This window comes from Carcharhinus amblyrhynchos, chromosome 2 (genome assembly GCF_965287045.1).
Source record: "Carcharhinus amblyrhynchos chromosome 2, sCarAmb.v2.hapA, whole genome shotgun sequence".
NCBI lineage: Eukaryota > Metazoa > Chordata > Chondrichthyes > Carcharhiniformes > Carcharhinidae > Carcharhinus > Carcharhinus amblyrhynchos.
Genome location: NC_137325.1, coordinates 61,990,383 through 62,014,352, shown reverse-complemented (window position 1 = coordinate 62,014,352; position 23,970 = coordinate 61,990,383). Strand labels below are relative to the sequence as shown.

General features: G+C 42.5%; 1 protein-coding gene across 5 annotated transcripts in view; it reads right to left on the bottom strand.

Annotated features, from left to right (window-relative positions):
• LOC145354925 (zinc finger protein 385D-like) overlaps nt 1-23,970 on the bottom strand; it is a 553,654-nt gene that overhangs the window by 334,454 nt on the left and 195,230 nt on the right. For 4 of the 5 annotated variants that reach the window (XM_080206578.1, XM_080206596.1, XM_080206613.1 and 1 more), the window contains exon 1: nt 20,915-21,574. The exons of the other annotated variant lie outside the window; for it this stretch is intronic. In XM_080206578.1, coding sequence (XP_080062704.1) covers nt 20,915-20,936 — 22 coding nt within the window. In that variant the 5' untranslated portion in view covers nt 20,937-21,574. Of the gene's footprint in view, nt 1-20,914; nt 21,575-23,970 lie in introns of those variants that run through there. 5 annotated transcript variants of the gene reach the window in all.

The following is a 23,970-nucleotide window of genomic DNA, read 5'->3' as shown; positions in this document are numbered from 1 at the left end:
CAAATGGCTTATGCAAACACTGTCATATCCAACTATGTAAAACCCACAGACACAGACAGCTTGATGCTTACCACTTTCTACTGATATAATGGCTCTGAGATCTACACATCAAATCCCTGTCCTAAATCTGCTCTACAAACTGAATCAGATTTGGAAGCATGACCTTCTCCATAGTGGACATAAGTCTAGCCCTGTTGGAAATGTGACCCATTGAAAAAATCCAAATCACCATGTGCTTTTGAGACTTGAGTTAATATTTTGGAGTGACTTTTGAGACTTGCTACAAACTTTGAACTGGTGCTAATAAAATAGATTGTTAGAATGTTTACATTCACTAAGGCTGGAAATGCTAATTGACTGCCCAGGTCATGCAGAACAAAGTATACCCCAGAAAAGGATGATGCCATAAATTACAGGGACTGAACATTAGCAAATTCCTTAGATTAGATGACACCTGCCCTAGCTAGAGAGCTAAACAATTTGTGGGACACTGTCTATAGTTATGAGAAATCAGTATTAGAGATATTCAGCAACTTTGAACACAGGCAAAGAGAGAGACATATGACCCAAGAGACTGCAGACCCATTAAACTATAATTAATAGTGGATTTAACTACAAACCACTCCAGGAAGTAGATGGGAGGGATCACTCAGTATGAAATAACCAACATATTGACAACCCTCCTCAATTGACCTGGGTCTCCAAGAAGTAGAAGTTACGCTTTATGTTGACAGTATTCATCAACGCTAGCCTTTTTCATGCGAATGTCATGTATCCAACAGTGAAACAGTTAAATCTTTAACCAAAACAGCATTTAGATCTGAGATGAGTGGGAATATCTGCACATCTGGGTAGCAAACGTACCTGAACGAAATGTGCTTTCTATTAAAGCACTACAGGCATAAACGGATGACATAAATCAGGGAAAACTTAGACTGTGAAATACAAACAGAAACTCTTCAGCATTGGCTGGATTCTCTCTGAGATTATAAGTCAGTCACCATGCCGGCAGGAAGGAACAATTCATTCATATGTATCCTGCAACTTTGCAAATTAAAAACATTATTTCAGGAAGATTTATATAGCTTCATTGCAGGAGAAATAACTGCATATAAAAACTGAAAGTGCTGGAAAAACTCAGCAGTCTGGCAGCATCTGTGGAGAGAGAAAAACAGAGATTTGAGTCCAAAGTGACTCTGCTTCAGAACTCTTCTTCAGCTCCACAGAAGAGTCATATTGCACTTGAAACATTAACACTGTTACTCTTTCCACAGATGCTGCCAGATTGGCTGAGCTTTCCCAGCACTTTCTGTTTTTATTTCAGCTTTCCAGAATCCATAATATTTTGCTTTTATTTTGGTGTGAAATAACTACATAGTTGTAAATATGGCTTCAATTCTCCCACATTGGGACATTCTCCCACATATGCACATGTCAGCAGAAAATGTGAAGTGATTCCCACTGGCGCTAGCAGCATCTACTCGGTGGGATTCTCCCAGCTGATAGGCGTTAATTCAATCATTTCCGGCAATTTGCCAGCCAGCCTCGCTGTTCAGAGACAGGACTGTCACTTATAAAGGGCGGCCCGATCTTCACGCTCATTTACTGGACCCTTCCCGCCAAAAAATTAAATGGTGCACCCCTGTCAACATGGAACTAGGAGCACCATCAACCTCTCACCGAAGAGAGGAATCCTCTCCCCCCTGCCCCCTAGGCCATGCAGGCATGAGGGTGATTTGACCTGACTCTCCAGCTCAGCTTCCCTTCCCCTTCAGGACTTTCACTCAGTCTCCCTTCAAGCCAAGCACCTTGGCACTGCCAACTGTGCACTGTTGCCTGGCACCTTGGCACTGACACCCTGGCCTGGGACCTTGGGCCCCAAAAGGGCTCAAGGGGGTAGGTCCAGAGGCCATTTTCCCCTCTGCTGCTTCAGGACATTGTGGTCAGGATCAATGGGATATTTGAGGTAGAGTCGAGCATGAAGGGAAAACAAAATAAACATAGATAACTGGAGGATGATGGAGATTCCTTGATCTGACAGCTGAATCTTTTTTATGAGATACTGCATATTCAACTTGGTAGAGATCAAATGTTTCAAAGTGCAAATGGAGAGGGGTTAAACAATCTCTGCCTGCTGGGGAGCCACAGCAACTTCAAATCAAAGCTGTGTATTGAGGCTGAGTGCACAGCTGGGCAGACTGACACTAGCCTCCTCCTACCCCCAGGTGAAATTGACAACAACTTTCTGTCAGAGGACTTCAAAGCAGCATGGTCTTACCTGCAGTTTCTGACAAGGAGAAAGGAATATCTCTGCTGGAGGTGGAGTGCTGCAAAGTTCTAAAATACTGCTAGGTGACCAGTGGCATTGAAGGTAAAATTACCTGGCCACTTTGGAATTTATCCAGTTCTGGTCACTTCAGTATTTGCACAGCTGACAGGCAGGAATATAGATACTGATCACAGGGCTGCCTGAAATCGCCATGCCTGGGGTGATCTTCAGGTCTACCAAGACTAGAACAGGCAGTCCAACACAAAACTCCCAGCCTGTGGAGAGTGATGAGTCAACCACTTGCCCCCAGCCTAAGCCCACCCAACCCCCTGGGCTCTGTTAGACTCTTTCTCAGCAGCCTGGCAGCACGAGAGAGGCAAATGGCCACTGAACATACCTCTTCAACCCCCTTGGAGCGCAAGGCGCCAGGCCAGGGTGTCAGTGCCAGGGTGCCAGGAGGCAGTGCACTGGTGACACTGCCACAAGATGCTTGGTCTGAAGAGTGGCTTAGTGGGGGTCTGAGAGGGAAGAGGGCCTGAGGGGAGGTCTGAAGGAGGAGGGGACTGAATCATAGGTCTGAGGGGAGAGGGAGGCAGGGTTTGTGTGGGGATCTGAGGGGGCTGAGTGGGGTCAGGTTGGATAAACTTCATGGCTGCATGGTGCGGAGCGAGGATACATCTCATTGCTGAGGGGTTGGTAGTGATTCCTCAACTCTTGGGGTTCAACTCCCTATGTCCTTGTTGTAAAGACCTGCACCAAAGGCTAGTGCAGATCCCGCTGGGCAGTTGAGCGAATAGTGAGAGCTATTTGATTTGGGCTGGAAGCCCCATAATGACATTGAAATGTGTGTATTAGCATATTAATAGGCTTCCTGCTCACTGTGGCCAGGAACCCAATCGGCGCCGGAAGTATGGCCTGGGAGAGTAGCAGTGGCTTTGGCATTGGTGCAAAACCAACTTTCCCACCACTCCCTATTGTCTGGGCCATTGCAATTCGCGATAGGAGCTAGCAGACCTGGAGACTCTGCCCTCTATATATTTATAACAATTCTTACTTATTGTAGGCTTCCTTTAGATAGTTGCTGCGCAATGTTACATGTAAGTTGCTTAATTGAAAGCACAGAATGAATTCTATTGAAATCTTAAATGTATAGAATCAAATGGTCTCCCATGTATGTGATATATTTAGTGACTCAATGGTTGGGATTTTTCACCCTTCCACCGTGCATTTCATGGTGACAGAAGACGGCATGCCACTCACCGGCAGTGGGATCTTATGGTCACGCCATTATCAATGGGGTTTCCTGCTGAATGCACCCCTCACTGCTGGGAAACACACGGCGGGAGTATTCCACAGGCAGGACCATAATATCCTGCCAGCATGAATGGCAGCAAGATTTTAGCAAGTCATTACATAGAACATAGAACAGTACAGCACAGGAACAGTTCCTTCGGTGCACAATGTTGTGCCAAATAAGATGTTAAATTAAATTAATCCCTCCTGCCTGTTCTTGGTCTGTATCCCTATATCCTTGCATATTCTTGTGCTTATTTAAAAGCCCCTAAACACCCTTATTGTATCTGCTTGCACCACTACCTCTGGCAGTGCGTTCCAGCCACCTACCACTCTATGTATCTCCTTTGAACTTGTCCCCTCTCACTCTCAGTACATGCCCCCTAATATTATACATTTCAATTCTGGTAAAAAGATTCTGACTGTCAACCCTATTTATGCCTCTTATAATTTTATACACTTCTATCAGGTTTCCCCTCAGCCTCCACTGCTCCACAGAAAACAACCCTTGTTTGTCCAGCCTCTCCTTATAATTCATACCCCCTAATCTAGGCAGAATCTTGGTAAACCTGTTCTGCACCCTCTCCAAACCCTCCACATCCTTTCTGTAACGTGGCAACCAGAATTTAACATAATAATCGAAGTGCAGCCTCACCAAAGTTTTATAAAACTGCAACATGACATCCTAACTCTTGTACTTAATGTCCTGACTAATAAAGGCAAGCATGTCATATGCCTTCTTCACCACCCTATCTACTTGTGTGCCTGCTTTCAGGAAGCTATGGACTTGAACCCCAAGATCCCTATGTACACCAATGCTGTTCAGGGTCCTGCCATTAACTGTATACTTACCCTTAACATTTGATCTTCCAACGTGCAGCTCATCACAGTTGCTCGCAATAAGCTCCATCTCCGCCCATATCTGCAGGTGATGTATATCCTGCTGTATCCTGTGACAACCTTCTACACTATCCACAACTCCACCTATCTTTGTGTCAACTGCAAATTTACCAACCCTTCCAATCTATGTTTTCATCTAAGGCATTTATATATATCACAAACAGCAATGATCCCTGTATGGATCCCTGCAGAACACCATTAGTCACCAGCCAGAAAAAACACCCTTCCACCAATAATCTGTGACTTCTATAGGCAAGCCAAGTCTGAATCCAAGTGGCTAAGTCACTGTGGATCCCATGCATCTTAATCTTCTGGATGAGCTGACCAGGAACCTTATCGAAAGTCTTATTAAAACCCATGTACGCAACATCCACTCCTCTACCCTCATCAATCACCTTCGTCACCTTCTCAAAAAAAATCAATAATTTTAGTAAGACATAACGTGCCCCGCACAAAGCCAAGCTACTCACCCTAATTAGGCCATGTCTTTCCAAATGTGTGTAATTCCTATCCCTAAGAATCCTCTCCAATAGTTTCCCAACCACTGATATGAGACTCACCATATAATTTCCTGGATTATCCCTTTTTCCTTTCTTGAACAGAGGAATAACATTAGCTACTCACCAGTCCTCCAGGACTTCCCCAATGGCTAGAAAGGATACAAAGATTTTTGTCAGGGTCCCAACAATCTCTTACTTATCTCAATAGTCTGGGGTAGATTCCATCAGGCCCTGGAGACTTATCCATCTTAACAGTCTTCAAGAGACATTTTTCTTGATCTCAAAATGTCCTTGCATATTAGCATGCTCTACACTAATCTCCCTATCCTCCATGTCCTTCTCCTTGGTTAATACTGTTGCAAAATACTCATTACAATCTTGTCCATAACCTCTGTCTCTAAGTTCTCTCCTTTATCCATCGGTGGTCCTACCCTCTCCCTAGTCATCCTCTTTTGTTTTAAATATATGTATAAAATGCCTTGGGATCCTATTTAACCCTACTTGCTAAGGTCATTTCAAGGCCTGTCCTTGCTCTCCTAATTACTACTTGAGTTCTTTTCTGCTTTCTTTATATTCCTGTCTGATTTTAGCTTTCTAAACCTTATATATGCTTCTTTTCCCTTTTGACTAAATTTACAATTTCCCTCATTTTCCAAGGGTCCCTTCCTTTACTAACCTTATCCTTCCTCCTTACTGGAGCATGCTGGTGCTGAACTCTGATCAGTAGGTCTTTAACCAACTCCCACACGTCAAATGTGGACTTGCCCGATATCAGCTGCTCCCAATTAACTCCCTCTAGCTTCTGCCTAATATTGTCATAATTTGCCCTCCCCCAATTTAGACGTTTTTGCAAGGTCCTGGAAGCAATTTCAGTTTTCTACATCAGCTACTGTCCCATTTTATTTTGTATCAACATTTTAAGCTTGTGTCCACCAGCACAGACAGCAGTATTATTCAGGCAGAGTCTCTGTTTTTTTTCATGTCAGATTGCTTGCCTTTTAATTGACAGATGCAAGCTTGGGCTTAGTTACAGTAAAATAAAAATAAAATTGTGGACACAGCAGACAGCCCAGGCAATGATTCCATTTTAAGTGGGGTTTCTTTTCTCAGGTGAACTTGTACATGGTTTATTTATACGTTTTCCAGCCACCATTCAAGAGCATGCAATCACTCATAAAAATGTTGTCTTTTGAAAAGTGCCAGAAAATGTAAGAAAAACAATGCCATTCTTTGCAATTTCATATCCATTGAACCAAACATGTATTTCATGTGGGAACAAAGTCAAGTCAACTTTGAGTTAAGATATTTTGGAAAGGAAGATTTCAATAAAATTCAATAGAATTTCACATTGTTTACAGTTAATGGCTTCTTGTGTGTGGAGTGATTAATGCAAAATGTTCTGGACCTAATTTGACGTTATTTGCTGCAACATAAAATCAATTAGTGCCACAGGATGTTTTATTTCATGTAGAACAAGTAGAATTTAATTTTGCAGACTTACACATGTGTTTTCATCCCAGTTCAACAAACTGCTGTGGCAGCATTTTAGAAAGGTTGCGTTGGTAAGATTTTGATTTAGTTGCTACTTGAAGCACTGTAGTGATTATTTTCTGTACAAATAAACTTTTGTTACAATTACACCAGGAACTTTTTTTTTGTTTGCCAGTGAATTATGTTTATGCACTCTCTCCAAAAGCATATTTTGTGGTCAGTTATTTAAAAGTCAAATGACTCAACAGCTTACTTGAATTTTGGGGAATGAATTAATAAAATAAAATGATGTCACCAAAGGTGAGCAGATAGCATCAGCATCCCCAATAACTAAAATTGTGGGAAAACAGTTTTGCAAAATTGACTGTGGTGAGGAAGATTAAGTTTACTGCCTACAACTGCAAAGCACAAGCAACTATAGACATTAAATAGCAACAAGCTCCCCAGTGTGAAAATAAGCTTGAAAGAAGAGGGGTTTTCGGGTTAAGTCATTGTTCCATGTCCTAACCCACTGGATCACATTTCACCTAAGGTTATCCAATCCCCTAGGCCTGAACTCGCATCTTTCTCTAGTCTCCCTCCTATCTCCTCATGTTCACTTTTGTTCATGGAACACAACTTTTCCAAGTTTGACCCTAATCCTTCCAAAGTGCTGTTCATCCACCTTTCTCAACTGATCTCCACATTGGATAACATAATTGCCGATTCTCCTTGCTCAGGTACTGTTTTCTTTTCATCACCAACTCAGATGAACAAAGAGTACCCCTGACTCTTCCATCCTAACAAGCTACCTCCTACCCCTGATTTTCAACTTCCATTTCCTGTCCAAAGTTACTGAATATGCTGTCACCATTGAAATCTGTGCCTATTGTTTGTGCAACTTCATGTTTGAATCTCTCCACTCAGGTTTCTGCTTATGCCATAGTAGAGAAAGAGCTCTTATCAGAGACAGATGATATCTTATATGTTTGTGATTGTGGCAAATTATCTTCTGTGCCCCTCCAAATCTGGTTCATCCTCCATTTCCATTGTTCCATCACTAATACTTCACTTGCATAGGCCCTTAGATTTAGAATTGCCTCTTTGCCTCTTGAACTTTCTCTCCTCCTTTAAAGCATTCCTTAAAGTACCTCTTGTCATCTGTCTTAACAGCACTTCCTGAGCTTCAGTGTCAAATGTTGCTTGATAACTCTTCTGTGAAGCATCTTGGGGCACTTTACTACTTTAAAAATGCCATCTAAATCCAGCTTGTTGCTTTTTGTGCTTGCTGTGTTTAAGCTTTACCCTCACTGAATCTCAGTCACACATGAACTAATCCCATAACCATCTATTTTCAGTCCTCAACTGCAGCCTTAATTTGCATTGAAGTAAATACCAGTAAGACTTGATGCTTTGACCATCAGCAAAATGATGGAAGGAGTCACATCAGTGCTATCAAATGGCACTTATTCAGCAATAACTTGCTCACTGATGCTCAGTTTTGGTTTTGCCAAGACCACTTAGCTCCTGCCCTCATTACAGCCTTTATCCAAACATAGACAAAACAATGGAACTGAAGGAGTGCAGAGTGACTGCTGTTGACATCAAGGAGTCCTCGCCAAACTAGATTCAATGGGAATCAGGAGGAAAACTCTCCACTTGTTGGAATCATACTAAGCACAATTGAAGATGATTTTAATTGTTGGAGGTCAATCATCTCAGTCCCAGGACATCACTTCAGGAGTTCCTCAGCATAGTGCCCAGGGCAAATCATCTTCAGCTGCTTTATCAATGACTTTTCTTCTATCATATGGTCAGAAATAGGGATGGTCACTGACGATTGCACAATGTTCAGCATTATCCTGAACTCCTCAAATACTGAAGCAATCCATGCTCGTGCAGTGAAAATTTGGACAACATTGAGACTTGAGTTGATAAGTGACAAGTAATGTATTCAACACACAAGTGCCAGCCAACACCATAAAATCATAGAATCCCTACAATGCAGAAGGAGGCCATTAGGCTCATCAAGAATGTACTGGCAACAATTCTACCCAGGTCCTATCCCCATAACCCCACGTATTTACCTGCTTCTGCCCCTGACACTAAACATCAATTTTGGATGGCCAATCAACCTAATCCACACATTTCCAACACGTGAATCTAACCATCTCCCTTGACATTCAATGGCATTACCAGCGCTGAATCACACGCTATCAACACCCTGGGGTTACTATTGACCAAAAACTGAACTGGACAAGCCAGAGCAGGCCAAAAGTTAGGAATCCTGTGCTGGTAACTTATCTCCTGATTCCCCAAAGACTGTCCACCATTACAAGGCACAAGTCGAAGTATACCGGGATACTCTCCACTTGCCTGAATGAGTGCAGCTCCAACAAGAAACTTGACACCATCCAGGAAAATCAGCTTATTTGATTGACAGCCCACTTACCACATTAAACATCCACTCCCTCCATCACTGACAATCAGTGGTAATAGATGTACTACAGCTTCTCACCAAGGTTTCTTCAACAACACAATCCAAATCCATGACCTCAACCATCTAGGAGGACAAAGGCAACAGATGCATAAGAATACCACTACCTGGAAATTTCCCTCCAAGCCACACACCATTCTGACTTGGAAATATAGTGTCATTCCTTCACTGCCACCGGATCAAAATCCTAGAACTCCCTCCTTAACAGCACTGTAGGTGTACCTACACCACAGGTTTTATTACCGAGTGCAAGCTGAAGCCAAACAATGAGAGAAGTGTGTGGCAATCTGGGAACCTCACCCACCTTCTCCTCCATGCCTCATATGCCCCATCTGTGACAGAGACTGCAGGTCATGCATTGGATTCCTTAGTAACCTAAGAGCACACTTATTGCATAGAAGCAGGTCATCCTCAACTTTGAGAAAGAAGTGTACCTACAACACATGGGCTGCAGTGCTTCAAGACCACCACCTTCTCAAGGGCAAATAGAGATGGGCATTAAATGTTGACTAGTCAGCAATGTCCACACCCCATGCAAGAATAAATTACACAAATATAACACTCTGACTAAACTTTCAGTAAATCAAGGAAATATCCCTTCTCAATGCACGTATATTCATCTTCCCATCACCTTAATGATACTTAGAAGCTGGACTTAAAGTACTATTTATGTGTAGCCTAACAATGGACAAGGGCTCACCTGCAAGAATTCCTTCACTGTTCTGCAGCACATCGGTTTAAGTAACATACTGAAAAGGGCATTACCTCTAGCAGCAGCATTCAATAGTAATAACAAGGAAACAATGAGCTACTGTGCTTAGTATTTAATAGCCTGATGTCTGGTAAATGAAATGCTGCTGACAAATGGCTGCTCTTTGGTAGGGGAGAGTTGCATTGATTTTCACTGATAAATACTAGCACAGACACACACAACCACAAACACAAGGAACCTCAGGGCAGCTAAAGCCTGCAGCACACTGGTAAGAAAGTGGTGATTAGCCATGGAGCCAATCTAGTGTGGAATTAAATGAAAGTAATCAGATTTTGAGCAGTTAGAATGAGAGGGAAAAAAAATCAATGGCACTGGCCTCATACTATTTGTCAGCAACACATTGTTTGCCATTTTACCTAATGGAGCTACATATGAAAAAAAACCAACATAGCAAGAAGTATTGCACCATTCAAGAGCAAACAGCAAACAGCATGAGGTCGGGTTGGACAGTTTATATTACTTTTTGAATTGAGCCAAAGCATACGGGAAGTCTTGTTAATAAACACGGATTGCGCACTGTATAAGGCCCTACCAAGAAACTTCAGATCCTGATCGCCTGCCAGAATTTCTGTTGCTGCAGCTCGGACAAACATATGGATGTAATACAACACATCTTGGGTACAGAGCCTTGGCCCTCTGCTCCAGAATTTCCTTCCTAAACCTTTCCATCGCACAAACTCTCTCTCTCCTTTACAGCTGCTCCTTAAAAATCCTTGTTTAATCAAGCTTTTACTCTCTGTCCTGATATGGCATTGGTATCTAAAAGGTCAAAGACGTTTTAATTCATATTGTTCTTGTGAATTGCCCCCAGATGTTTGACTATGTTAAATGGACATAGTAAGCAGTCTCACAACACCAGGTTAAAGTCCAACAGGTTTATTTGGAATCACGAGCTTTTGGAGCACTACTCAGGTGAGAGCAGCGCTCCGAAAGCTCGTGATTCAAAATAAACCTGTTAGACTTTAACCTGGTGTTGTGACACTTCTTACTGTGTCAACACCAGTCCGACGCGGGCATCTCCACATTATGTTAAATGGATTTTATGAATATAAGCTTTTTTAAGGTTTATACCTCACATATAGTGAAGCTCTGGGTTTTTTGGCCCACCATCTATGCACTTTGTTGCTTTTGTTTTAATATTTCAAAGCTGCAGTTCATATCTAGTAAAAATTTGTATAGCACAACTTTCTGACATATTCCAGTCTTTCAAAACCTCCAACATTTGCTCAGTACTATTCTGATTAGAGCCTGTACTTCACGCTGGCTACTAAAATTGCAAGTCTCATTTGCATGCTTCTAGCTACTACTTTTTATTTTCCATTAGTAAGGATGACAGCTGGTTTTTGCAGCACTGTTGTCATATACCTAAAACACTGTTAACAAGGAGACAATATTTCAACTGAAAAAAGCATAATTTTTGTTGAATGCCTAAAAGGAGAGTTGTTGCTATGGTGAAGCCTCTATGGTGAAGGTATTGTGCAAAGGACATCCATGACACAATTGACATCCATTGTGCCTCTGTCATAATTAAAAGTGCATTGTAAAAGTTCATCTTACAGCGATTAGTAGTCTCTGCTGCAGTTCAGACTTTCCCCAACAGTTAAAACAGCCATGTTTATCCAGCATGCAAATCCAACAACTAAAATCTACACGAAAACTCTCCAATAAAGGGAAACTGTCCCTTCAAAGATTCAAGCTCTGACAGAATCTGGACAGTTTCCAATAGCAACAGTATCTTTTATGATACCCTCGCACAAGGGCTAAATTTAGCAAACAGCTTCCCTAGTTCAGGAGGTGGATTTCTGAAAAGGATAAAATATAGTCCAAAAAATGTGGGACCAATACATTCACAAACTGCCAATCCTCAAACTAGAGAAAATAATATCTACATTGAAAGCATATTTAACTGGAGGATTCTCAAAATACATACTGCCATAGTTTAGTTACGAATACCCTGTGTTGTGACAAGCCATCTGAGGCCTGTAAAAAAAAAGTCCAAGCCATGAATATTAATGGAAATATACTGAGATGGATAGCCTGAAAGGACATAAACAAGAAATCGTTGTGTGTGGGTTTGGATCTGTTCTGAGACACCACCAGTGGTGTCACGCAGAACCAGGCGTTGGGACAATTGTTGTTTACTATTTTGTTAACGACCTTACCTGTAGGTATCAGGGGAAATTATCTACAAATGTGCATGTGATATTGCAGCCTGTGCAAAGGTTAGGACCATAGCAAATGCTCAATAGCCTCTGGCAGATCTTGATGTGATAGGTATTAGGCTCAGGACTGGTAAATGATGTTCAATTTGGAATAAATGCAGCTTTGTGCATGTAAGAAGGGTGGATGCTCCACATAAATACACTCTTCAGCTACTTGGACCCAAACATTATAGAAGGTGGAGAGAGAAAAAAGAGTTGAATGTTCCAATGCACAGATCGTAAAAGGTTCATATGCGATTCCAAGAAACAATAGCAAGAGCAAATAGGACATTTGGGACGTATTTACAAATCACTTCGTTATAAGACAAAGAATATTGGCCAGATTTCTCAATTTTTAGTTGAAGTGCATGGGTAGGTGGTTCTGGTAATGCCATTGCTGTTGGCTGGAATGGCATGAACTCCACTTAAAGCCATATTAATTAGGCAAGAGAGAGAATCTCTCCAAATCACTGACAGGTTGGGAGTAGACTTGTCTGTCCACTGTTGTCTGATGGATTCTAAGGTCCTGTGCCATATTTAAATGCCAGTGCAACACACTCATATCACTCTTCCAGCCCAACTGTCATCAGGATACTGATGGCATCCTGCCACAAGCAAAGGGCCACCTCCCTCAAGAAAAGGCAGCAACCTTGTTTCAAATATTGAGCCCTCAAAGCCTTGATTCGACAAGCCCAGACACAGAGAGACAAATCCTCTATCCACAGGATGGCCCCAGGAAGCACCTGAACTGAACCTCTCTAGCCAAGAAGGCTGTGCCCAGAAACATCATGCAGTGCAGGAAGAGGATGAATGATCTCATCCACTTTGCCAGGGTAAGTCATCCTCCAGCTCCTTTCAGTATCAAACTCTCAGCATGGTAGCATGTACTCAAATGGTAACTCTGTTCATGGATCTCACACATCCATTAGCCAGGAATACGTTTGAACATTTGTTCTCTCTCAGACACTTTCACATCAGCAACATCCCATCTACCATGTTGCTTACACTCCAGTCTCTGGCCCTTCTGGAGAGTGCTGGCCACACACCCAAGCACTGCTCCATCCCTCAGATCACATGCCTTTCTTTCATCTTCAGACAGGCCAGTTGGCATACAACAAGAGTGAGTGAACCCAGACCAGGAGAGGGACAGTTGAGATCCTTCCCCTCACTGATATTGAGGAGACTGCAGCCAACCTTGCTGGAAAGAACAGGGATCGTTCCTGTGGTGATGCAGGGATTGGCCTTGTCCAACAACCAAGAATGGATATCATTTCCATCACTTCATCAAATCATGATCATCACAGTGTGTTGAATGTACTCTGAAATAGCTTTGGCTCACCCAGTGAAACTGTCATATCTTTCTTCTAGGTACCAGTAGATCACGGTCACGGCCAGCTGAGCAGCAACACAGGGCCCAAAACCACATCCGAGGACAAGAAGGCTCACGAAGTTCCATCACAGCACTTACTTGCACTCTCTACCAGCACAGAGACACACTTTGGTGGAGCACAGGTCTAAATTGGACCCAGGGTCACTTTCAGGAAGACACCTCACTCAGGCATCAGCGACAGAGACAGCCCAGGTCTCTGGCACTTGGAGGGCTGCTGGTGAGCAGCCACCCACTGAGTCCCAGTCAGAATGATGCGGTTGTGGTAGTAGCTGCCAGTTCAATGGCGGAGATGCAACAATTGGTAGCAGAACATCAGACAGAGATTCAACAGTGACTCAACAGATGAGAGTAAATAATGAAGCAATCATTCCACTCCCTATCTGATGTCATGGCTCTGACATGCAAATGCCTTGAGGTCACCATGGGAAGGTTGGGGACCAACTATGGAGATCCTGCTCCAGCAGATCCTGGCAGGTTTGTGTTTCACCCTGATCTCATGACCACAAACCTTGGTGGGCACCATCAGGATGTAGGCAACATGGGATGAGGCATCTTGACCTTCCTCCAGGTGCCCATCTTCTCCAGGAGTCAGGCAGAGGCCTAAGGCACCCACAGGGAGGATGAGCATCAGCTGGTCACCTTGGAGGCCTCCACTCAGGGTATCTAGCTAGCCGCTCAGAGTCCAGTCTACATGTGCCTACAGCCACTCTAGTAGCGCAGGCTGATGAGAGTGCTTTTGCCTCTTAGCAGTGCTCCTAGTCTCTGTATCTTGTGTATTGTCAGGGAAATGTGTTTAAATCCTTATTAGAAGTGTATGATTGGAAAGTTTTGAACCCTCATTCTTCAAGAGACAGCAGTAAGGACAGCTGGTCAGCAATGGTATTCCAGCGGCGTTTGGGTCTCCTCAGTGTTAGTATCCAAACCCTAGGCATTTACTTTAGGAAGAGATCCCCAGGTCTGCTTCTCAATTGTGGCAGTGTTTATATCATTCAATGGCAATTAAAGTGTCAAGCCTAGCCTTACATGGCTGTCGTTCCTCACTGCACTTTAATCTGACAGAATGAGCACATTAGCAGATCATTGCTGACCACAGCTACGATCAAATCCTAGTGAGGTATAATGTCAGAATTTGCAAGGTGTGCAGGAAATGCAGGACTCATTCTCTCAGTGATGGTTCTGATATCCCCAGAGATGACACAGAATGGCTTTGAGAGCTGGGGAGATGTGTCCAGATGATCTCACTTAACTTCACTCTTCTTGAAACTTGTCAGCTATTAAATTATCACAGGCACATCTCCCACATCTCCCTTCCTCCATGGCATCAGCGGGCTCATATGAACATATGAATTAGGAGGAGAAATAGGCCACTCGGCCCCTTGACCTTGCTCTGTCATTCAGTAAGATCATGACTGATACTGGTCCACCTCAGCCCTTTGGACTTCCTGCACTTTCTCATCATCTGAGGAGCTTATATCCTTCAGTTCGCCCTCTGACAAGGGCTCAGCGCTTTGTATAGCCAGATTGTGATGGGAAGATCAAACTGCGATCATGAAGGAAAACTTCTCCAATGTGTAGTGCTGGGAGCCATCTGAGTTGTTCAGCTGTCTAAATCACACTGTTAGAAGTTCCATAGTCTGCTCTATAAGGGACTGTATGGTGCTGTGAGCAGCGTTGTACCTCTTCCTAATACAAGTTTGAAGGTGATATATCAATATATCAGAGTTATTGACCAATGTTTAAGTAGGTAACCATTATCTCCAGCAATCATCTCTGCAGATGCTCTGGCCTCCTGAAAATCCCAGGCACCTGGGAGTGACTGAGCATAAGCAGTCATTGCAAGGAACCATGCACATGTGCAGAATATGCTTGCAGTAGTCACATACCCACATGCACATTGATGGAATGATAGTCCTTGTAGTTTGGAAACATTAGGGGCTGCTGCAATAGAGTACAAATAGCCAATGGATGCAGTCTATTGTACCCTGCACTCTCGGGGAGCTTTGGTTGGCTGTGATGCTGCTGAATCTTTGACCCTGGCTCTCCTCATCCAGAGTAAACCTGACATTATGATGGCTTTCCTGGAAGGGCATCAGTCACCACCTTCATTCTGCAAGGTGTTACGAACACAGAAATGCCACACAGGCCCTCTGTTGATTACTAAAAAGACCCAGGGAAAAGAAATTGAGTGCTGCCATCACCTTGCATCCATCGGCGGGGGAAGCCTTCAAACCCATATGGTATCAGGTCTTCATGAAAAATATGGCACATGTGATGGATGAGGTCTTGAGACAAACACTGGCATGTCAAGCACTGCCTCTCACTCACTTGCAAGTAGGCAACCCTTTGATGATTAATCCTTGATGTGGCAAGTCACTGTCGCCATCTCTGTCTCCTCACCCTCCTATTCCTTTTCTGACCTTGGCCATATCTCTCAGGTGGTGCCTCCTGCTGGAGCTGCATGTGCCATGCCTCTACCTCTTTCACCTTCTCCATTCAATGAGGACTCTGAGAAACGCAGCATTTTGTGCTCTGGATCTATTAGTCCTTTTGACTTCTTTCTGAAATTAAACATTGAAGATAACAATGATTAAAGAGTGCAGAAAGGGAAGCTGTGATTGAGAGATCTATGGGAAATGTGCAAAGCTTTTGGTGCCTTGATTGCAATGTGTTTGAAGAAACTTTAGCCCTGCCTGAAACTCTAGCACACACACATAGAGATAAACAACTTTCCAGTCCAGAAATGTGATATTTGGAACCCTGCAGTGAGTGATAAAGTGTGAATGAAATTATTAAACTAAGGAGCTCTGTGTTCTATTCTTTGATGCGGCATAACAACAACTTTTCGGTTACTCATAGTCAATGAATTGTATTACGTTAGCCAAAGATGAATGGTATTCATTGTAAATCTGTGCCTGCCCTTCACTCAAAGCATGGCCCAGTATAGAGACCGTCAAGCCCAGAGACATTAACGATAAGAAAGCCCTGCACATAAAGCTAAGCATGTTTTCTGTGAAGCACACAGTCCTTGCCCCTCGCTGCAGTTGGGGTACACTATGCTTCCAATGATAACATCATCCCTAACTTCCAGGTTTTGGTGTGAACCATCCCTAATGTGCCACACTAATGACCACCCCACAGCCAAAGACAGCCACCTCCCCCCAACCCATTCCAGAATCTGCATTCACCCCGTAACTTTTCCAGTCAGCAATATGCTTTTCCTTTGCTCCTGTTGCTTGTCAGCATTTTCAGGTTCCAGCTTCTTTCCCTCACCTCCTCCACCAACCTCTGCCTTCCATTGCATCCCCTTGCACTTCCCCTACTGTCATTGCACAGCTCTCCATCTCCATGATCTCCTTTGTGTTCATCAGCTCCATGCTAACTTTGCACCCTACCCCAGATCGAACATTGGTTGGTCAAATAGAGGGTGCATGAGTCCCGCAGAACATTGCTGTCTTTACAGACAACTGGACAGACATAGGATGTAGAAGACCACTGCAGTCCACAATCCCAGCTGCAGCAATAATCAAAGTCAGTCCAAGTAGAGGTTTCATGAATCCCACAGTACAGTGCTGTCCATAAAGCCACGTTCAGCATGGAACTACTGAGCACAAAATACTCTGCCCCATCAGAGAAGTGTTCAGCACAACAGGAGCAGCGCAGCGCTGTTGCAAGTAAGCACTCACCTCAAAGTCCCAACCAAACTGATGAGGTCCACCTTATGCATGCCACCCTTTTTCAAACAGGTTTGAGACCGATGTAATTTCCTGCTGGCGTGACGCAAGATTGGAAGGTGAACGGCTGTTTGAGCATTCATGGGACGCAAATGAATACAAATGGCATCCACACCATCAGGCAGCAAGAAAACCAACCCACATTACCCACCACTGGGAGAATTGCCATGTGATTTTATGCTGATGGATTTTCAACTTTTTGGTTCCTGCTAGATTTTCCGCTCCTCCCTCTACCAAACCAGTCATGGGTAGGATGGGAAAATTCTGCCCTACTACTTATCCTTGTTCAAGCATTTGATCAGGCCCTACTTGGATGACGGTGCTCCAAGTCTTTTTATGTGATTAATAATTTTGAGGCTTTGCTAAGAGTGCAGAGGAGGGACCACAAGACTAATTACCCAATGTAACAAAATATTTGTTATCATGTTAAGCTAAAAGGTCAGATAATCTAAATGTCAGAGAAGCAGAGACCTTGAGCTAATCTCACTGAGGATTGTAAAACGCTGAAGAGAATAGATTGTGATGGAGTTCACAGTTTGTTCCAATTGAATAGGTTTAGGGAGAGCAGAGATCACAGTTTTAATTGTAAAAGGACAGATCTAGGTCAATCATCAGGAGTCAGTTCTTTTCCAGAGAATAGTGGATATCTGAAATATGCTGCAGGTTTATGTGATGGGGTTGGATTTACTGCAACCTATTGTGGCAGGAACCATGATGACTGTGTCCACTTAATTGTGAGAGAGGCTCCACATCAGTTTTCTGATTAAGTTGGAGGGCAGAAGGTTCTGATGTGGGATTTCTGGTTGCTGGTGGTAAGATGCCAATTAGGCTCATTAATGAGCCAATTAACACCCATTATCACTAAACCCATCACAATTTACTGATTTTTCAGGGATTAAATGGGGGCCACACAACTTTCCTGTCACGTTTGCCAGCATCCACCCTGGGTGTGGATCCAGACCCAACATCAGGATTGGCTCTGAAGACTCATCCTGGCTTGAAACGTTGGCTCTATTCATTTCCCACCTGCTGAGTTTCTGCAGCATTTTCTGTTTTTGTTTCAGATTCCAGTATTGCAGCTTTTTGCATACACCAGGAAGGCAGGATTGGGTGCTGTAAGTTACCCACCTAGCGCTTGCCTTGGAATCCTCTGGCTTCCTAGAGCTGGACTTGGGAGTCCTATGATGATGCTGGGTTTCAGGTGGATGCAGCGCTTCCAGCAGCCACCATATGCATTGATGTTGGCAGCCATGACAAGCTGCCAGTCTCTAATTGGCTGGCAGCTCTCAGCAAGTGGAACATCCATCACTAGGAACCTCAGTCACAAGGAAGGCTTGATGGTGACTACTTAGTGCCTGAAGAGCACTTGATTCTGTTGAATTGACAGAGCCCACTCGCTAGTTATTTGACCAGTAGGCAAACCTCCCATGGACCTGAGATAATTTCAGCTTTGGTCAATGATTCACTGAATTTCTTCGAATAAGTGCTGAACCTTTTTGTGACTGAGGTAAAGATTATCTCTTTACTTCAAGGGATTTAAGAAAAAAGTAATCCCTTAGATTAGTTTTGATCAGCAGGGGCAGGAATTTCATTATTCTTTTCATGGGATGTTAAACAGCACTGGCTGGGCCAGCATTTGCTACTCATTTCCAACTGTCTTTGGGAAAGTAGTGGTGATCTGCCGACTTGAACTGCTGCAATCCATGTGTTACAGTTGTGTGGGGCAGATTGGGTAGGTCAGAGGATTTTTTGCTGTTCTCCATTGTCTAACATTTTCTCAGTAGATACAGCTCTTGCAGTCCACAATGCCATTACCTTTTGATGATAGTTTTTTGCTTTCAATGAATTTTCCTTTGATATGAACATTAAAACAGAATGTAGCCAACAATTGTTGTTATAAATAGATATTGATGCTACTGGTTGCAGATTAGGTATATGTACTGTCATTCCTCCCCCAGTTCTGCTTATTGAAGAATGATAATTACATATAGATGGTGAAAGAACAAACTCATGCATCCATTTCATTTTTATTGATTTATGTTACTTACAGACCTCCCTCTCACCTTTCAAAATATTGCCCAGCTTTTAAAATAATATCACTCCAAATCTGACCACAGAGACTTAAAATAACTTACAGTGATCCCAAGTTCAGTGGATTTGGATCTTATCCCTTTTACTAACTTATTAAAGGAAGAATATGTTTTTTGTTTAAATAAAATGTTTAGCTGCATTTTGTCATCAATGGGGAAATAGTGAATGAAAAGCCAAATGCAATATACAAACAGGTATGCGCACCTTAACAATATAAAATCACGTATGTTACTTGTGAAAAATTGATCTTTCCTTTTTCATCGAAGTCTGACAGTCAGCTCATTGACTGACTGTCCATATATGATTGCACAAAACATTTGTAACATGATCAGGTGCATACAAGAGCTTTTAATAATGGCATTTTCTATCTAAAACCCATGATTTTAAATTTTTGTTAAAAGCCTTCGATAAATTCAAAATTTGGTGTCTGAAACTTGATCTGAGACAAAAGGTTATTTCTATCATATGCCCAGTGACTTTGAATGTTCCAATTAGTCATGAAGGACATTCAATATGCAACCTAAGTTTATGATGGGGCATTCATTAGCGGTCATTTTAACTATGGATAATGGCGTATAATGGGCGATATCAAATTAGATGTCCATTATTGACTTGATTTTGACTGACATCAAAACAATGGGAAATCTGATGTGATGACGTAGAATGGATGTCCAATTCCATATTTTTCAAAGTTCAAACTACCTGCACTATGTTTATTTTACTAAATTCAAAATCCTTAAAGTGGTATTATCCTCAGAAAAAAATGTGCAACATATTTTTCATCTGAAGAAGCAGAAGAATGAGAAGCTTTTTCATCAATGCGCAAGTAACACATGAGTATGATTCAATGCAATTCACTTGCGCAGTAATGAGCATCAAAAAAGATTTTTCAAATGTTTTTGTGTACGTTGTTCTTTACGTACACATGTCCCCTTAAGATGGATTTTTGTATTTAAAATTTGCAAGAGAAAAAAACACTACAAAAGTAAATTATCTGCAAAGGAATCAAAGCTTAATTCAACTTTAGAAAATTATGTTCTTCTGACTCTGAATGTTAATACTTGAACTTAAATAGTTAAAAGGTCAGAAGTGTGCAAATTGTATTTTTCAAAGGTGCAAAAGTGCCGATAGACTCTTCATGTATTCATGTATTACTGTAGCCCTGAAGTAGTAAAGTAATTCGCAGCATTCAATATATTTTGTATTTTATTTTCTGTCAAGTAAATAAAGGTATATGTATGATATCAACATGAGAAAAGACAATGTTATTTTTTATCATGGCAACTTTCTAAAAAACATAAAAAGACTCCAGACGTTGTGCAGATCACTACTAGGTCTCAGATGGTTAATGGTATATGCAATGCTGCAAAGCAAAAAAAGCTCAACCATGCCATAAGGAACTGTGCAGTAAATGTTTCTCAGGCGCTGAATCTAAAGCTATAAATATTCTGAAGTGTTCATTAACATTCGGTCTGGCAAGTCTGTTCACCACTTATTCTCTCCTCACTCACTCTTCTTTGGATATTATCAGGAATCCCAATTCCTCATAGGCTGCTTCCAGCACGGTACTAAAATACATTCATTATTATTACATACTGCATTTTATATAAGCAGTGTAAGCTTGAGCATACATTGCTTCCTTCTAACATGCAGGCATCATATTCTGATAAGTCATATAGGAGCACAGTCCCTCAGTTTTGTCCGTTTCCACAGGATAATTGCATGGTTAGTGAATACAGACTTAGATTCTGCATAACATATCACAATGTATTTAAATCTAAAAGACAAGCTAACACTTACCAATATACATGATGGCCTTCATTAATCATACTTTTCAAATCCCACAATTTTATTTGTATCTTCCACTATCTCAAACACAACCTGCCACATGAGACACCAGAGTTTAAATCTGCATCATCCTTTTGACACTTCAGACCCAGCATACTGCTTACATCCCATGCAGAATCCTTGTGTGATTAGTGTCTACTCTGTTAGCAGAGAGTGCCGCTCTTACAGTACTTTGTGAAATCTGACTCCTCCTCATGATGTTCTTGCTGTGCCTGTGACATCAGTGCTGAGAGCGCCTCACAGGTTCCTTCTCACAGATTAGCCTGTCCTATGAAGCTTGAAGTTTCCTTCCTGATCAGATTAGAAATAAAAGCTGTTATTTTCTCCCATGCAAGGTTCTTTTTGTTTAACGGGAGAAAAAAAGAGTATCATCCTCTTCATGTTCTGTTCACATAATACAATGAGCTTTAGTCTCAAATGTTGGCAAATTTTACCGAGATCAATAAAAGTCCTACGTTAGTTTAAGCAGGCATACTGAGCTCTGTGCAGAAATCACGAACCCCACACAGTCACGGTTCAGAATTGCAGCTTTTTTGTCCATTTTTAATCAAACTGCTACACTAGCGAGGCACCTTGGCACACTAATGTTCTCTGCCATGTGATGGCAGGAGTTGTGTTTTACTCATAACGATTGTAAGCAGGCAGCTTCAGAACTCAGCTTGGACATCTGGAAGCAAGGCTGAACAGTGAGCAAGATGTAAGGGGATTCGCAAAGAGCCTGGAATCCAGGAAGGAAGCCAACTATTGCTGCTCTTATACACCTTCTAGTGGCCAGTTAAAGAGTAACTGGAGTCTGAAAAGATGCTGTCTGCCTGTCTGCCATCTTGACAGAGTGGATAATTATTTGTCTAAGTTTAAACTGGATGGTAATGTTGTGGAAACGACTCATTTGTAATTCTGATCATTTAGATCACTGAGCTGCTTTTTCAATGCTGCAATTATAAAAAAGAAAAACACTGTGCCTTTATGAAAATACATTTGTTGAGTTCACATTTCAATTCAGAGTTGAGGGAAATCACCACTTCAGTTCACACATTATGGAGCAAACCTATTTTATAAATATGGTGAGCAGAGTTTTAAATGCACAAATCTAATTTATGACACCATGTGATTGAAGTTTATGGTGCTCTGTCAGGCATGTTTCTACAAGGGTAAAATATATCAGCTGTCTACTGCCCACTGCCTTCCCAGCCACCACTAACCTAATCCCCTCAATATGGGGCATGGATAAGATGCCCACTAGCTCACTCATACTTAATCATATTGAAACCCTTAAGGCTCCTTAAGGCTCTCAATCTCCCTGCACCGCCGTAGTACACTTGACAGTAGAAAGCAGGAGAGAGTGGGAAGACCATTTTTTCACCCAAGTAAGTGAAAAGCAGAAAGAAAGGATTGGGAATAGAATCATATAAATTAGGAATAGGCGTAGGCTATTTGACCCTTTGAGCCTGCTGTGCCAATCAATATGATCATGATCCTCAATCTCAATGCTAATAGTTGTGCATTCTCCTCATATCCCTTGATAACATCAGTATCTAAAAAACACATTAAAATCTAAAACCTGCCCTCCTCTGGAGGTTGTCCTGTGCACACTGGGTATAAACACAGTAAAAAGTCTGACAACACCAGGTTTTAGTCCAACCGATTTATTTGATAATAGACTCACAAGCTTTTGGGGTTAGCCCCTTCACCAGGTGAATGGAGAGTTCTGGCCTCAGACAGAGCATATAAAGCACAGACAGTTTAGAGATTACTGATTAGAATGCGAATCCTTACACCTAACCTGCTGTTCAAGACCTGAAGTGGCTGACAATGTGAGTGGAAGGAGCACTGATCACAGGTTAAAGAGATGTGTATTGTCTCCAGACAGTACAGTAAGTGAGGTTTTGCAAACCCAGGCAAGTCACAGGGGTTACAGATAGTGCGACATGAACCCAAGATCCCTGTTGAGACCGTCCTCATGTGTGCGGAACTTGGCTATCAGTCTCTGTTCAGCGACTCTGCGCTGTCGTGTGTCGTGAAGGCCGCCTTGGAGAATGCTTACCCGAAGGTCAGAGGCGGAATGCCCATGACCACTGAAGTGTTCGCCAACAGGAAGGGAACAGTCTTGCCTGGTGATTGTCGAGCGATGTTCATTCATCCGTTGTCGTAGCGTTTGCATGGTCTCCCCAATGTACCATGCTTCGGGACATCCTTTCTTGCAACGTATCAGGTAGACAATGTTGGCCGAGTTGCAAGAGTATTTACCATGTACCTGGTGGATGGTATTCTCACGTGTGATGATGGTATCCATGTCGATGATCCGGCATGTCTTGCAGAGGTTGCTGTGGCAGGGTTGTGTGGTATTGTGGTCACTTCTCCTGAAGGCTGGGTAGTTTGCTGCGAACAATGGTCTGTTTGAGGTTGTGTGGTTGTCTGAAGGCAAGAAGTGGGGGTGTGGGGATAGCCCTGGCGAGATGTTCGTCTTCATCAACGCCGGCATACCCACATCAACACTGGATGTGACAGCCCCTAAAATCATAACCCATGCTTTGTACCTCCCAACATAGTTGCCAAAATCCACTCCAATATCACTCACCTAGGAGACTCTCCACATTGTAAAAACCTGGGATCTACCCAGGTCTAATCACCATGATTTTCTTCCTCGGACCGCAAGCAATGCATAGCACTGAGCTCTGGCATGCTGGGACTGCAAAAGCTGATGGCTTGTAGCTCTCAAAGGTCAGACTCTCTTTAATAAAGGAAGGAGGTCCCACACTCTGATTGTTAAGGCCACTCCTGGTATGTTACAAGCTTGGGGCAAGCTATATAAAGTCAGTAGGTTGGACACTAACTTTTCTTCCTGCCTCGTAGCCTTCAAAGTAGAAACATAGAAAACAGAAGAAGGAGTAGGCCATTGGGCTCTTTGAGCCTGCTCCTCCATTCATTATGATCATGGTTGATCGTCAAATTCAATATTCTTTGATTTGATTTGATTTATTATTGTCACATGTATGAACATACAGTGA